Here is a 14356-nt window from a genome sequence, read left to right on the forward strand (position 1 = left end):
GGAGGGACATGCTAACCACCGATTCCCCAATGTTTCTCTCTCTCTTTGGGATGAGGATGAGGGTGATTGGGGTCAAACAGTCCATGGGTCTGCTGGGTGTCACCGACACTTTCCCCCGTTTTCTCTCTCTAGAACGGGTGCACATGGCGAGGGGTGGTGGTTGAGGCGTGGTTACAAGCAAGGTGAGGATACTATATTAGAGAGAGAAACTGGAGAGAGAGGACCGACGAAGGAGTAGTCCAAACGAACAACAAACCGTAGAGAGAGAAAGGGAGAGTGTTGTTGTGTGTTCTGTGTGCATGTGAGGGTGTGGGGTGGGGTGGAGCTGTCGAAAGATACAGCGCGTGGGGTGTGCGAGCCAGCGATGAGCTGTTTCTAGGACGCCCTGCCCTGCCTCGCACCGCATTATTACTAGTACGCCATACATCAACGGAGGGGGAAGCAGCGGAGCACCCCGCGTCCATTTCCCCATTCCTCCTCTTCCCCCCCCACCGCACCCCCGCCGCCGCCGACGCACCGCGTCGCCCCGCCCCCCCTCTCCTGCTCCGGCGCGGGGCGAGATCTGGTGGGGGATCTGGGATGGAGGCCAGCGCCGGGCTGGTGGCCGGCTCGCACAACCGCAACGAGCTCGTCGTCATCCGCCGCGACGGGGAGCCCGGGGTACGCCTCTCTCGCTCTCTCTCTCTCGCCGCCGCTGCCCCGCTGCCCGCCTCACACTTGGCTGGCCCGCCGCGCGCTTGTCTCCGCCGCGGAACCCACGCCCCGCGGTTTCGGCCCGCCCGGATGCTAATTTTGGTAAATCTCCCCCCTCTCTCTCTCTCTGACTCTCTGTCTCTCTCTGCGTGCAGCCGAGGCAGCTCAAGCAGCAGACCCGCCGCGCCTGCCAGATTTGCGGGGACGACGTGGGGCTCACGCCCGACGGCGAGCCCTTCGTCGCCTGCAACGAGTGCGCCTTCCCCGTCTGCCGGGACTGCTACGAGTACGAGCGCCGCGAGGGCACGCAGAACTGCCCGCAGTGCAAGACGCGCTTCAAGCGGCTCAAGGGTCAGCCTGTCACTCCCTGCTCAATCCCCCCCGAATGCCGCTCCCAGTTCCAGGAGGATTCCCGGCTCACGCGTTTTCCTCGGCTGCTGCAGGTTGCGCCCGGGTGCCCGGGGATGAGGAGGAGGAGGGCGCCGACGACCTGGAGGACGAGTTCAACTGGAGGGACAGGGACGACTCGCAGTACGCCGCCGAGTCCATGCTCCACGCGCACATGACCTACGGCCGCGGCGGGGACATCGATCCGCAGCCATTCCAGCCCAACCCCAATGTTCCGCTACTCACAAACGGCCAGATGGTACCTACCCACTTCAGACCTCCCCGCTTCCTCTGCCTCACCCTACTGCTGGATGCTGAATTGCTCACTCTCCTCTGTCTGCAGGTCGACGACATCCCGCCGGAGCAGCACGCCCTTGTGCCGTCCTTCGTCGGCGGCGGGGGAAAGCGGATCCACCCGCTCCCATATGCTGATCCAAGCCTACCTGGTGAGCACATATTATTTGGATTATCTGTCACCAGCTAGAATATGGCTCCGGTTGCTGATGGCTGCTGCCTTGTGTCTATTCCAGTGCAACCGAGATCCATGGACCCGTCCAAGGATCTCGCCGCGTACGGCTACGGCAGCGTCGCCTGGAAGGAGAGGATGGAGAGCTGGAAGCAGAAGCAGGACAGGCTGCATCAGACCAGGAATGATGGCAGCGGTAAAGACTGGGACGGCGACGGCGACGACGGAGATCTGCCGCTGTATGCCACTTCAAACTTGTTTGCTCTTTACTGCCTTCCTAGTTACTAGTTAGTTCTGCTTTAAATGCATTGGTATTTGGTCAAACACACTAGCAATTTCATGCTCCACTAGATTGTCGTGACGTACGGCCCAACGATCTAAAACGCTAAACCACTGATATACATTTTGCCCAAACATGGAAACAGGATTTGCTAGCTTTGCCTTTTCTTAGCGTAGGCAGGACGTTGCCATTTCCTTTGTAAAATGCGGCGTTACCGGACTCGAGTAGTGCTAACTTACTTTTCTCTTTACCAGAATGGATGAAGCTAGGCAGCCCTTGTCCAGGAAGGTTCCCATTCCTTCAAGCCAGATCAATCCCTACAGGATGATCATCGTCATCCGGCTGGTGGTTCTGTGCCTCTTCTTCCACTACCGTGTGATGCACCCGGTGAACGATGCGTTTGTTCTGTGGCTCATTTCTGTCATATGTGAGATATGGTTTGCCACGTCTTGGATTCTTGATCAGTTCCCCAAATGGCTTCCTATTGAGAGGGAGACCTACCTTGACCGCTTGTCATTGAGGTTGGTTACTGCTGCTCTGCTACATAGTAGTTCATATCCCGCCTTCTATTCTCCTCCAAAAGTTTCTGCAACTAATTGTTTGTATATGGACAGGTTCGACAAGGAAGGCCAGCCATCACAGCTCGCCCCAGTTGACTTCTTCGTCAGTACGGTCGATCCCGCAAAGGAGCCTCCGTTGGTCACAGCAAATACCATTCTATCGATCCTTGCGGTAGATTACCCGGTCGATAAGATTTCTTGCTATGTTTCTGATGATGGTGCTGCCATGCTGACATTCGAAGGATTGTCTGAAACATCTGAATTTGCAAAGAAATGGGTCCCTTTCTGCAAGAAGTATAGCATCGAGCCTCGTGCTCCAGAGTGGTACTTCCAGCAGAAGATTGACTACCTGAAAGATAAGGTGGCACCAAACTTTGTTAGGGACAGGAGAGCAATGAAGGTGCCTAATTTGAAACTGTGTGTCATATACTTTATATGTTCTTTCTGTTGATAGAAGGTATGCTAATTTTGCCCATATGGTCTTTTCCAGAGAGAGTATGAGGAATTCAAGGTACGGATCAATGCCTTGGTTGCTAAAGCCCAGAAGGTTCCCGAGGAAGGATGGACCATGCAGGATGGAACTCCCTGGCCTGGAAACAACGTTCGCGATCATCCTGGAATGATTCAGGTACGTTATTGCAGTTAGTGGTGGTATCTGGTCTATATGCTGCCTTTTCCCACTTTGCCGTACTAAAGTTTAATGTTGCCCACTGATAGGTCTTCCTTGGCCAAAGTGGTGGCCTTGACGTAGAAGGAAATGAGCTGCCTCGGTTGGTTTATGTCTCAAGAGAAAAACGGCCAGGCTACAACCATCACAAGAAGGCTGGTGCTATGAACGCATTGGTAAAGAAAACGTTTCGGATGCATTTTCGGCCATTCTTCTATGTAGCTACTAGTAGCACACAGTCCATTTTAAATTTGGTTTTAATGGTTCGCTCTTTGACAGGTCCGGGTGTCTGCTGTGCTAACCAATGCTCCGTATATGCTGAATTTGGATTGTGATCACTATGTTAACAACAGCAAGGCAGTAAAGGAAGCTATGTGTTTCATGATGGATCCTTTGGTAGGAAAGAAATGCTGTTATGTGCAGTTCCCTCAAAGATTCGATTCAATTGATCGTCATGATCGATATGCGAACAAGAATGTCGTCTTCTTTGATGTAAGACTTGGGTTCCATGTTTTTGAGATATTCTCCTGTCTTCATTTCATTCAACTTTGATGACATTTTCCTAACATTTGTCTTGGTACAGATCAACATGAAAGGTTTGGATGGTATTCAAGGCCCCATCTATGTTGGCACTGGATGTTGCTTTAGAAGGCAGGCGCTGTATGGTTATGATGCCCCCAAAACAAAGAAGCCACCGTCCAGGACTTGCAACTGCTGGCCAAAGTGGTGCGTTTGCTGCTTCTGCTTTGGTAACAGGAAGACCAAGAAGAAGGTCACGAAGCCCAAGCCAGAGAAGAAAAGGAGACTGTTTTTCAAGAAAGAAGAAAACCAATCACCTGCTTATGCGCTTAGTGAAATTGACGAAGCTGCCGCAGGTATTACTTAACTTCCAACATTGTTGTTATTCTAGAAACATCCTCATTAGTTAGTGTAAACATGACTTCCATCTAAACAAAGTGTAACATGACTTACATTGCAATGTTTTTGGCAGGAGCTGATACTCAAAAGGCTGGCATTGTAAATCAAGTGAAGTTAGAAAAGAAATTTGGGCAGTCCTCTGTTTTTGTTGCATCCACTCTTCTTGAGAATGGTGGAACCCTGAGGAGTGCAAGTCCAGCTTCTCTTCTGAAGGAAGCTATTCATGTCATCGGTTGTGGCTATGAAGACAAGACAGACTGGGGAAAAGAGGTAAATTCAGGAGCTTGGTTGTTGTGTGCTGATTAGTTGGTCCAAGTATCTGTTGCCTAGTAACTCATACCATCGATTTGTTTATTGCAGATTGGCTGGATCTATGGATCAGTTACAGAGGATATTCTTACTGGGTTTAAGATGCATTGCCATGGTTGGCGATCAATCTACTGCATACCTAAACGGCCCGCGTTCAAGGGTTCTGCACCTCTCAATCTTTCGGATCGTCTTAACCAGGTTCTTCGGTGGGCTCTAGGGTCTATTGAAATCTTCTTCAGCAACCATTGCCCACTTTGGTATGGGTATGGTGGTGGACTGAAGTTCTTGGAAAGATTTTCCTACATCAACTCCATCGTCTATCCTTGGACCTCCATTCCACTTTTGGCCTACTGTACATTGCCTGCCATCTGCTTGTTGACGGGAAAGTTTATCACACCAGAGGTAAGCCTTATTCAGCTTGTAATCCTTTGTGGTGTGGAAGTTGTGAATATTTGAAACCTTACCTTTCCCTTTTGGCTCTGTCTTGCAGCTTAGCAACCTTGCCAGTATCTGGTACATGTCGCTTTTCGTCTGCATTTTTGCCACGGGTATCCTGGAGATGAGATGGGCTCGTGTTGCAGTTGACGACTGGTGGAGAAACGAGCAGTTCTGGGTCATTGGTGGTGTCTCTGCCCATCTCTTTGCCGTGTTCCAAGGACTTCTCAAGGTGATTGCTGGTGTGGACACGAGCTTCACTGTGACAACAAAGGCTGGAGACGACGAGGAGTTCTCGGAGCTGTACACATTCAAATGGACAACCCTGCTGATTCCCCCGACCACCCTGCTTCTTCTGAACTTCATCGGTGTGGTCGCTGGCATCTCCAACGCCATCAACAACGGGTACGAGTCATGGGGGCCGCTCTTCGGGAAGCTCTTCTTCGCGTTCTGGGTGATTGTCCATCTCTACCCCTTCCTCAAGGGTCTCCTCGGGAGGCAGAACAGGACACCGACGATCGTCATCGTCTGGTCCATCCTCCTGGCATCTATCATGTCGCTCCTGTGGGTGCGTGTCAACCCCTTCCTCGCCAAGAGCGACGGCCCGACCCTGGAGGAGTGCGGGCTGGACTGCGCCTAGGAGATATATCATGGTTCAGCAAATGTGAATTCCCCCCACCCAGTGCGTGTGTGTGTGCGCCCAAAGGAGTATTTTTGCAGGTGTTTCTGTGCCCATAATTTATTTTTTCGTCTCCCCAGAAATGTAGATAGAAAACATGTCAACAAGTGTCACGTTCGTTTTGTTCCCATGGTGGTAGCTGGGCCTCATACTTATGCAATATTGGGCAGACGGGAGGCAGTGGCAACCTTGTGCAGTTCGGCCACGAGAAAAACAAATACAATCAGATTCTGTGTATTTTCAGCATTCTTTATTTGTTTAATGGACAAATGTATCTTTGAGTGAAGCCGAATTGAGGGTTGCTTGGTCTAAGTGTACAAACTGAATGAATATAAATGTATCAGAATTTGTATCTGAAACTAAGGCAGGAGTACAATTGAGGCAGGGATGATGGATGTTTCATCCATCTGGAACAATGGAAGCTGCACATTGTTTGTTTTAGCAAGTTTTTCATATATTGGAGAACTGTCGGCATGTTTGTTCATTCCTGCTTCTTCTAGTTCCATGCTTGGTGCATCACATTGCCAGTACAGACACATCTGTTTGGTGGTGTCAGGCAATTGAAATAACCTGCCTGTGCCAGGCCACCTAGCAAGGACAGGATCTTAACTCCTTTTGACACCAGGTCGATGAGGATCCTTAGCTGTTGAAAGGACTAGAAACTTTGCATCGCGCGATTCTGCAATCCCCAGCTATGAATGAGTGCCAGCAAGCCACATGCTTGCTCGCTTTGCTGGTGGTCCAGTCCTGCTTGGAGGTGGTAAACCTTAACCAGTAAGCCTCCACCTCTTTCTTGTTGCGCCAGCGTAGTGGAACGCAGAATCGCACGGATCACTAACAAACGGTCCGTGGTACACCGCAACATGCCGCGTAGTACTTGACAAGATGAAAGGACCGCACATGCCATGCCACGTCTGCGCCAGCTCCTCCAGGACACCGCTACCTGCATGATCAAATAGAGGTGTAGATCCCAGTACCACAAAACCGAGATCTTCGACCTAAATGACCATTTAGACAACTTTAAAGTTTAAATCACTAATAGAATGCATAATATCTATTGCGTCTGCGGTGACCTAATCAATTTTAAGATCCAATCCGTGTGCGTGTGTGTTCATAGTGGTGAGTGTATGCGCGTATACGTGAGCGTCTGCGTTCGTACTGTGTTTCTAAAAGAAAAAGAAAAACATTGTCTAGCATTTTGTTGGTAATTATAAACTTTGATTATCTACTCCTTTGACATATTAAATGTGTTTCTGATTGCTCCAATGTTTAAATGACAGAAATAATTATAGACTAACGGGCAAAGATGGCGGAATGGTAAACCCAAGGAGTGTTGTAACAGAGCAATAACAAGATTAATGTTTCGATCGATCAAATGATAAAATTGAGAGTCATGTTGGTCATGGTGGCAAGAATGATAAAACCCCCTTTTTAAGAGGGTCCAAGGTTATTGTGTCCAACCATGTGACATGAGGTGACCTAACTGAAGTATCCAACCAAACTATCGTATCTTAGCTATATATGCAAAACAAGCCAACCAAAGTGCCGCAATGTAAAGGAACCGTAAATGGTTGAAAGCTTTCGTAGAGGCCACGAATGGTTAAAAGTTGAGCTAAGGGCATTTTTAGGCCAAAGATGTCCCCCAAAAAACGTAGTATTCCACAACGGTGCTTCTGAGCAAAACATACAAGAACCATCGTATCTACTCCAATTGTGGCCACTGCCACACATTTCCTTCTCTAGGCGCCGGTCCCTTTTACACCTCCCTTCGTTCTTCCTGTCGGCGGATCAGGGCATGGATGCACGCATGATATGGTTAGGTCAGGTGCGTACTCCTAATTTTCGCTTTAAGACGGCGCAAAAGGATGGCCTGGTGATGGTAGTGGTTGGAGTATCATTTTTTTTGCTCGACGTGGTAGTACAATGATACACGGGAAAGCTAGCTAGGAGGATGCTTCTCGCGTCGTGTCATCGAGCAGAAAAGTGTGTCCATGGGAATAGCGTGTACGTATGATTGTTGGTTTGTTGTAACCGATGGTGTGATCGAAACGTCGGATGGCCGATGGGACGTGCCAACGAACCAGTGCGATCGATCTGTGCGAGTTTTCGTCGGTGATGTGGTTAGCCAAGTAGAGTGTAGTAGAAGTGGTTGCTGGCTGAGACTGAGAAAGTGTGTGGCCAATCAGCGGATGGATCAGTCGGAGAGCTGCTAGTGCTGTCGGTGGTGATCAGGCTCCGGGGAAATTAAGGCGGCCGGTCCTTGGACGGACAGGATGCGGCCACAGAAGTTAAGATGTGTGTCCTTTACAGGTACTGCTCGTACTACACTTGGCTGGACCGGAGCGGAGCACCAACTGTCGGTGGAGCGAGGTGCGACGACGGCCGGCGGCGGCCGCCGGCGAGCCGGCGAGGGCTGGCTAGCAGGTTCAGGACAGACCCAGCCCGGCATTATAATTCGCAGCATTCTGATTTTTCTGAAGGACTGAACGTGTGCGTGCCGGTGTAACACACATTTTCTAACCTCGTCTCCTCTCCTCCTGCATACTACCTCCTGCAAATTAAGAGTAGTCACTAGTAGAAAAACGCTCATCTGTACCGGTTCCATAGGGGCATTAGTACCGGTTTTGCAACCGGTACAAATTATTCGGCACTAAAGCCCCCCCCCCCTTTCGTACCGGTTGCTTACGAACCGGTATAAAAGGGGCCTCCACGTGGGCCACCGGGAGAGCTCAGGGCTAAGGATCTTTGGTACCGGTTGGTAATACGAACCGGTACCAAAGGTTCCCCCGCGGCAGGGAATTTGCCCGTATCTCCGCCGCGGCGAGAATTGAAGTTTTAGGGTTTTTGGAGGGGTTTAGGGATATCGGTTTGTTTCATATCGCGTCGATGCACCGAAACGCGTTTGGGTTTATTGAAGTACATGAAGATCAATATGATGCATAGCAAGTTGGTGCATATAATATAACACACATGTAATTGCATAAGATCGCAAATTAAGAAGCACTATGCATGAAGATCGATCTTCATGCATAGTAGTGGTACTCTCCGAGCCGTACTCTATATATTACATGTAGCATAGTGGTACTCTTCGAGTCAACTATATATGTAACATGTACATCTTCATTCATAGTGGAACTCGCGAATGGTGGTATGACGTCCCGAAGGAAGAATCCCGCCAATTCCTCGGCTATTGCTATGAAGCGGTCATCGATTGAGAGCTTGTTCCGCTTTGTTGCCAACTATAAAAGAATAAGATACAAATGAGTACATGAGATATGTGTGTGTGTATATATATATTCAAACCACAATGAAACAACTATTACCGAAACTCAAGCACAACTTATGATAAGAAAACAAATTTGTGAATATTGTTTTCGTACCTCTTTATTTCTTGCATTATTAATTCTCTCGCCGACAATTCCGTGGATGTACTCGCAAACGTAGAATCCACGAGAGATCAGTCCCTTGTGGTTGTTGCGGGCATTTCTTTACAAGAATATAAGTCAATCAAACAATAGTCAAGTATGATAATTAAAGTTGTGTGGACCTAGGTAGTACTACTTACTTTCGCCTTCCATCGCAGCCTCTGTGGCCATTCATGGGACGTATCTTCCTTGATGAAAGTTGCCCATACGCTGCCCGACAAAAGAAAATGCATAAAAGAGTTATCAATTAGTTCATAGCAGGAAATTAACGAAACAAACCGATAACAATTAAAATTACCTTTTGAGCATTAAATAACAAGACAAGTATAGTTCCGGTTCTTTGCTTAGTGAGTCAAAGACTTCAACTTCTCCAGTTTGCATATTGATGACGAGAAGAATAAAGTGAAACCTACGCACGTATAAATATGTAGTGTCATATATATAAGGCATTAGTTAAAATTTTGACATACGGTGAGCAAAATATAATGTGTTATAAGACAAGTAAGACTCACTGGAAGTTGTAAGGCCAAATTATTAGGTTTTTGTCACGTTGTCGCTTCAAAAACCTTAGCAAAGTCTCCGGTGTATCCTTGTTATAGACGGGATCTTCTATGGTTTTAACATGCATTGTGTGCGGATCAATGAACCCAATGTTCGTGATTTCATCCCTTTTGCATTCGAGTATCTTCGATCTGCATAATATAGCGCACAAAGGATTATAATCTGCAGACAATGAACGAGAGCTGAGCTAAAGACTTCTCAAATTAAATAAATCACTTACAGACAATAGGAACCGATGATAGATTTGTCGAGGGCCCGGAGATTGTATAACCGGAAAAGCTCGTTGAAGTCAACGTTCACACAAGTATTCCCGGAAGTAGTGCTCTTCCCTAACTCGCACCATGATAGTCTCGATCCCTTCCTTTGAGGCATTAAGGTACCACGAATGCAAGCTACGCATACGTGTTGGTAGCTTCCCGAGATTCTCGACCAAATCTTTCCCTTGAACAAATTGATATGCTTGTTCAGCCAAGGCGTAATCGGTTGTTTCTTGTCGAGAACTTTGAACGGCCTTCCCGTCAAACACCTTGAGAGGCTCGACCGATTGAACGGGTTGTTGTCCGAGCTGGTAGACTTGGTGTATCCCTTTTATCTCCCTGATACCCGATTTAACGGGTTTTGTCGCCTCGATCATCTTGTCATACGACCTTTCAATAGAACGCCTATAGTCGGATGGCGGCGATGGTACAGGGTCATATAGATTCTCAACGGTACGCACAACTTTCTCCCGATCTAGTGTCTTCTCGAAAGGTATCTCCGGCACTTTCGGTGCAAAAATTTCTTCACCTCGGCCCGAACGGCCTCCGCGTTTTCCTCCGGAGTTTTTTCCCAAGGTAACTTCTCGCAGGCGGCAGTTTTTTCTCCTTTCTAGCTTTCTTCCTAGGCGGCGTACCGTTCCGCTTAACGGACGCTGTCTTACGCGGAGGATCTCGAGATGGTGGACTCACGCCGGGGTCCCTCTCGGGTAGGTGTGGACTTGGCTGCTCACCAGGACCGCCACCAGGAGGAGTCGATGGCATTTGCTGCTCATGTGTAGGAGTCGGTGGCCTTTGCAAAAGGACGACGTACTTCTTCGGCCATAGGGCGAAACCGTGCTTGACATCGGCCGGTGTCCTCTCATCTTCACCTCTAGGAATATCAAGCTCCACTTTTTCAAAACCCGAAACAACTTCATCCACCCCGACACGAACACAACCAGGTGGAATGGGCATATGATGGTGCATTGCTCCATCTTCACTTGGGTACACATAGCCGACCGCCACCTTAACGGACGCGGTCCCGATTAACATATGTAGCTCGCAATCTGTCTTCTCCGTGACATAATCCACGGGGTAGCTTCCTCCACATCCGTCAAGATGCGAGGAACCGACACCGCTTCTTCGCCGAGATGGGGCAGCATCGGCTTGTGGATCCTTTAGAAACAGCCGGCTGATCAGGTGCCCTCCGATTTCTCTCAAGAGCCTCCACCCTAGATAACAACTCCGTTACAATGTCGGCGTCCTTCTTCTTCTTTCGCGAACGGCTTCTATAAGTGTCGGCGCTGTCCGGCCACGCTTCCTTCATGGTGAGACTCGGGCGAGCTCGTACCCGTCCAACATGTTCGGGGTTCCCCGGAGCGAGTGTCGGCTCGTCATTCTCTCGATCGGGAATGTACTCTCCCTTTCGACCTTGTCAATTGCATCTACAAGCTTCGGTACAATTGCCTCAATTTTGTCCTTCCATTTTCCCTTCGCAATGATCAACCCTGTCTTTGGGTCCAACCCTGCCCCATGAGCGAACAGCCATAACTTGGACCGTTCGGGCCGGTCCCATGTCTCGTGGAGTGATTCCATGATCCATCGGTTTATTCTCAAACGCTGTCCACTTCGGAATGGCACTCTTGTAGCCACCGACCCCAAATGATGCGGAAGTTTCTTCTTTGCAGCATTTTCGGTATTTTTCTTCGATCGGGACACAAAAGTAGACGATTGCTTATACTCCTTAAATGCGGCCCAGTGATCTTTTATCTTCACTAGATTATCATCGAATACTGGATCTTCATTCTTATATTTGTCCCATAAATTTTTCTTGAAGGTCCGGAATTGTATGGCCATCTTCTTCCATGTCCATTCCTTGACTTTATTCTTCCGGCCTTCCGTCATGTCTTCCGGTAGGCTGAACTTTGTCATGAGCGTGTCCCAAAGAAATTTTTTCATCGCGTCGTTGACATAACTAGCACCACTCTCCGGGTTCTTCGGCTTATGCCACTCTTGAATGCTGATCGGTACATGGTCCCTAACAATAACTCCGGATTGATTTGTAAATTTGCGGCAAAACTCCTTGGGCTCCACTCGGTTCACCATTAGCGTTGAATGCCGTGAGGGCTAACCTGCCCTCGCACTTTAGCACCCGCGTCGGGCCTCGTTTTGTTCTAACAGACTTGCTCGATGATCCGAAGGCTAAAAGAAAAAATTATTCGTTAATAAGTGCAATACAAATAAATGAATGCATCTAGGGATGAACATATAGACTAATTGATACATAGATATACACCTCGCCGAGTTTGTGATGGACACTTCGTTGTCTCTTCTAACTTGTTCGGACTCAAGTCCCTCGCCGAAATCATTCGGAAAGTCTTGGAAATCGTTGTCTTCTCCATCGTCGGGTTCCGGACCACGGGCACTCTCATAGATCAATTGCTGCACCGCTTCTTCCCCCTCCTCATCTCGGACGAAGGTGCCGTCCTCCATACCTCAATGTCACTACAAAATTAAGAAAGCAATTAGAAAACAATTCAAATGAAGAAAGCAAAAACCCTAACACTCGGCGCTCCTCCTCTCGCTCTTCTCTATTTTTGTCGACCCTAACCCTAACACTCGGCGCTCTTCCCACTTGCTGGAGCCGGCGTACATGTTGGAGAGTTGCACGTGGGCATCGCCTTTCACTTCTCCTTTCACTTCCATCTGCTCTCTCTCTCTCTCTCTCTGATTCGTAAAATTGCAGCCCATAAACACTTTTAGTCAAAATTCTTATAAAGTATCCTATGTTTTTTTCTTCAAAAACTCAAATGTCCTTGCAAATCCCTGCGACGGCGTGGTCTCTGCGAGGCTGCGACGGCGCGGCGTGGTCTCTGCGTGGCGCGCGCGCGGAGAAGATGGCGGAGAAGCTCTTCGTGGTCGGCCACCTCGTCGGCGACGCCGACGACGTGCACGCCCTGCACGAGAGCGGAGAGCTCCGGCGCGTCGTGGCCGGGGCGCCGCTGCTGCCACCCACGCCGTGCGCGTCCTGCGGCGGCCAGGGGGCTCTTCACGACATTTAATCGAACAGGTTGGGGGCGTGATGGGAGAGGGAGGCAGCGAGCGCCGCGGCCATCAGCGCGCGCGCGGCGGGCTCCTCCCGGCGAGGCGCACGGCGGCCAGAGAGGCGAGGGAGGCGAGGCGAGGCGAGGGAGGGAGCGCTCACCTTGGGTTGCCGGCGCGCGGAGAGGTAGAGCGGCGGGCGGCGGCGCGGGCGACGCGGCGGCCGGCGCGCGGAGAGGTAGGTGGCGTGGCTCTGCAGGCAACGACGACGGCGGCGGCGCGTGGAGAGACGGCCGAGCGCGTGGAGAGGCGGCGGCGCGTGGAGAGGCGGCGGCGCGTGGAGCTGCGAGCGACGGCGAGGCTCTGTGTCCGCGCGGGCGACGGCGGCGAGGCTCTGTGTGCGGGCGGTGTTCTGCTGGATTTGGGGGAAATTGCCCCGCGCCGCTAAGTCATAACTAGGGGGAAGACCCTTTGGTACCGGTTGGTACCACCAACCGGTACGAAAGGCCTTTCGTACCGGTTGGTGATACCAACCGGTACCAAATGTATTTTTTTTGTTTTCTTTTTCTTTTGCTGTTTTCTTTTCTTTTGCTGTTTTCTTTTCTGTTTCTTTTTTTTCTGTTTATTTTTCTTTTCTGTTCCTTTTTTTCTTTTCTATTTCTTATTTTCTATTTCTTTTTCTATTTCTTTTTCTATTTCTTATTTACTGTTTTTTTTTCTATTTCTTTTTCTATTTCTTATTTACTGTTTCTTTTTCTTTTTCTTTTTCTTTTATGTTTCTTTTTTTTTCTATCTCTTATTTTCTATTTCTATTCTTTACTCCCGCCACGACGCCGTCCGCGCGGGAAAGTTTCCCGCCACGTACGACGTCGCGCGGGAAACTTTCCCGCCACGACGCCGCGCGTGGGAGAAAAAAGGCGGGAAAGAAAGGGCGGGAATGAAATTTTATTACGATTGAACTCGAATTAAAAGTACATAGCTTAACTGAAAATTAAAGATACATGACCAAATTCTACTGGGGAGTCATTCAGTCATACTCCTGCCTAGCCCTGTAGTACTCGCCACCGTAGTCGTCGTAGTCGCCGTCATCATCGTCGCTGGCATCGGGGTCGCGGTACTCGAACGTCGGCGGGTGAGCACGCGTGGGCTGGGACTGAGGGTAGCGCAGGCGGGGGCCACGGTAGGCCATGACGCCCTGGAGAGTCCGGCCGCGCCACCACAGCCGACGGCCGGCCTCGTTGAAGTTCGGAGGAGGCGGGCCGCCCTCCTCGTGCTTGGCAAGCGCCCTCTCACGCCGATTGATGAAGAAGCTTTCCCAAGTCGGGCTGTAGTCGGGATGCCACCGGGGATTCCTCCGCTGCTCCGGCGTGAGCTCGAAGTAGTAGTGGTTCGTGATGGCCATCTCGCGCGCCACACCTAGAGGGACCGGAGGGACCGGTACGCCTCCGACGCTTAGCAACCAGCCGGCCGGGACGCGGTAGCCCGGCGGGCAGGGGTAGTTCGAGGCGCAAAGCGCCTCCGCCTCCCGGGGGTTAGAGATGCGATGGAAGCCATGGGAGAGAATGATGAGGTTTGCGAGATATGAGTCTAGATGTGATATGTAAATGGTGGCCAAGCCTACATATATATAGTGAAAAAATGGCGGGAAGACAGAGGCGGGAACCGGTGGAAAGCGCGGGAAGAAAATAGGCGGGAAGA

General features: G+C 49.9%; 1 protein-coding gene across 1 annotated transcript; it reads left to right on the forward strand.

Moving 5' to 3' along the window:
* Nucleotides 1-564: 564 nt before the first annotated feature.
* On the forward strand, nt 565-5757 carry LOC124680438 (probable cellulose synthase A catalytic subunit 3 [UDP-forming]). Its single transcript, XM_047215496.1, has 14 exons — nt 565-660; nt 849-1044; nt 1137-1339; nt 1424-1526; nt 1611-1785; nt 2081-2347; nt 2441-2786; nt 2877-3014; nt 3104-3229; nt 3333-3545; nt 3637-3928; nt 4045-4241; nt 4332-4682; nt 4771-5757. The coding sequence occupies exons 1-14, from the start codon at nt 580-582 to the stop codon at nt 5353-5355; spliced, it is 3273 nt and encodes a 1090-aa protein (XP_047071452.1). The 5' UTR covers nt 565-579; the 3' UTR covers nt 5356-5757.
* Nucleotides 5758-14356: the final 8599 nt, after the last annotated feature.

The sequence above is a fragment of the Lolium rigidum genome, unplaced genomic scaffold, assembly GCF_022539505.1.
Source record: "Lolium rigidum isolate FL_2022 unplaced genomic scaffold, APGP_CSIRO_Lrig_0.1 contig_1705_1, whole genome shotgun sequence".
Classification (NCBI taxonomy): Eukaryota; Viridiplantae; Streptophyta; class Magnoliopsida; order Poales; family Poaceae; genus Lolium; species Lolium rigidum.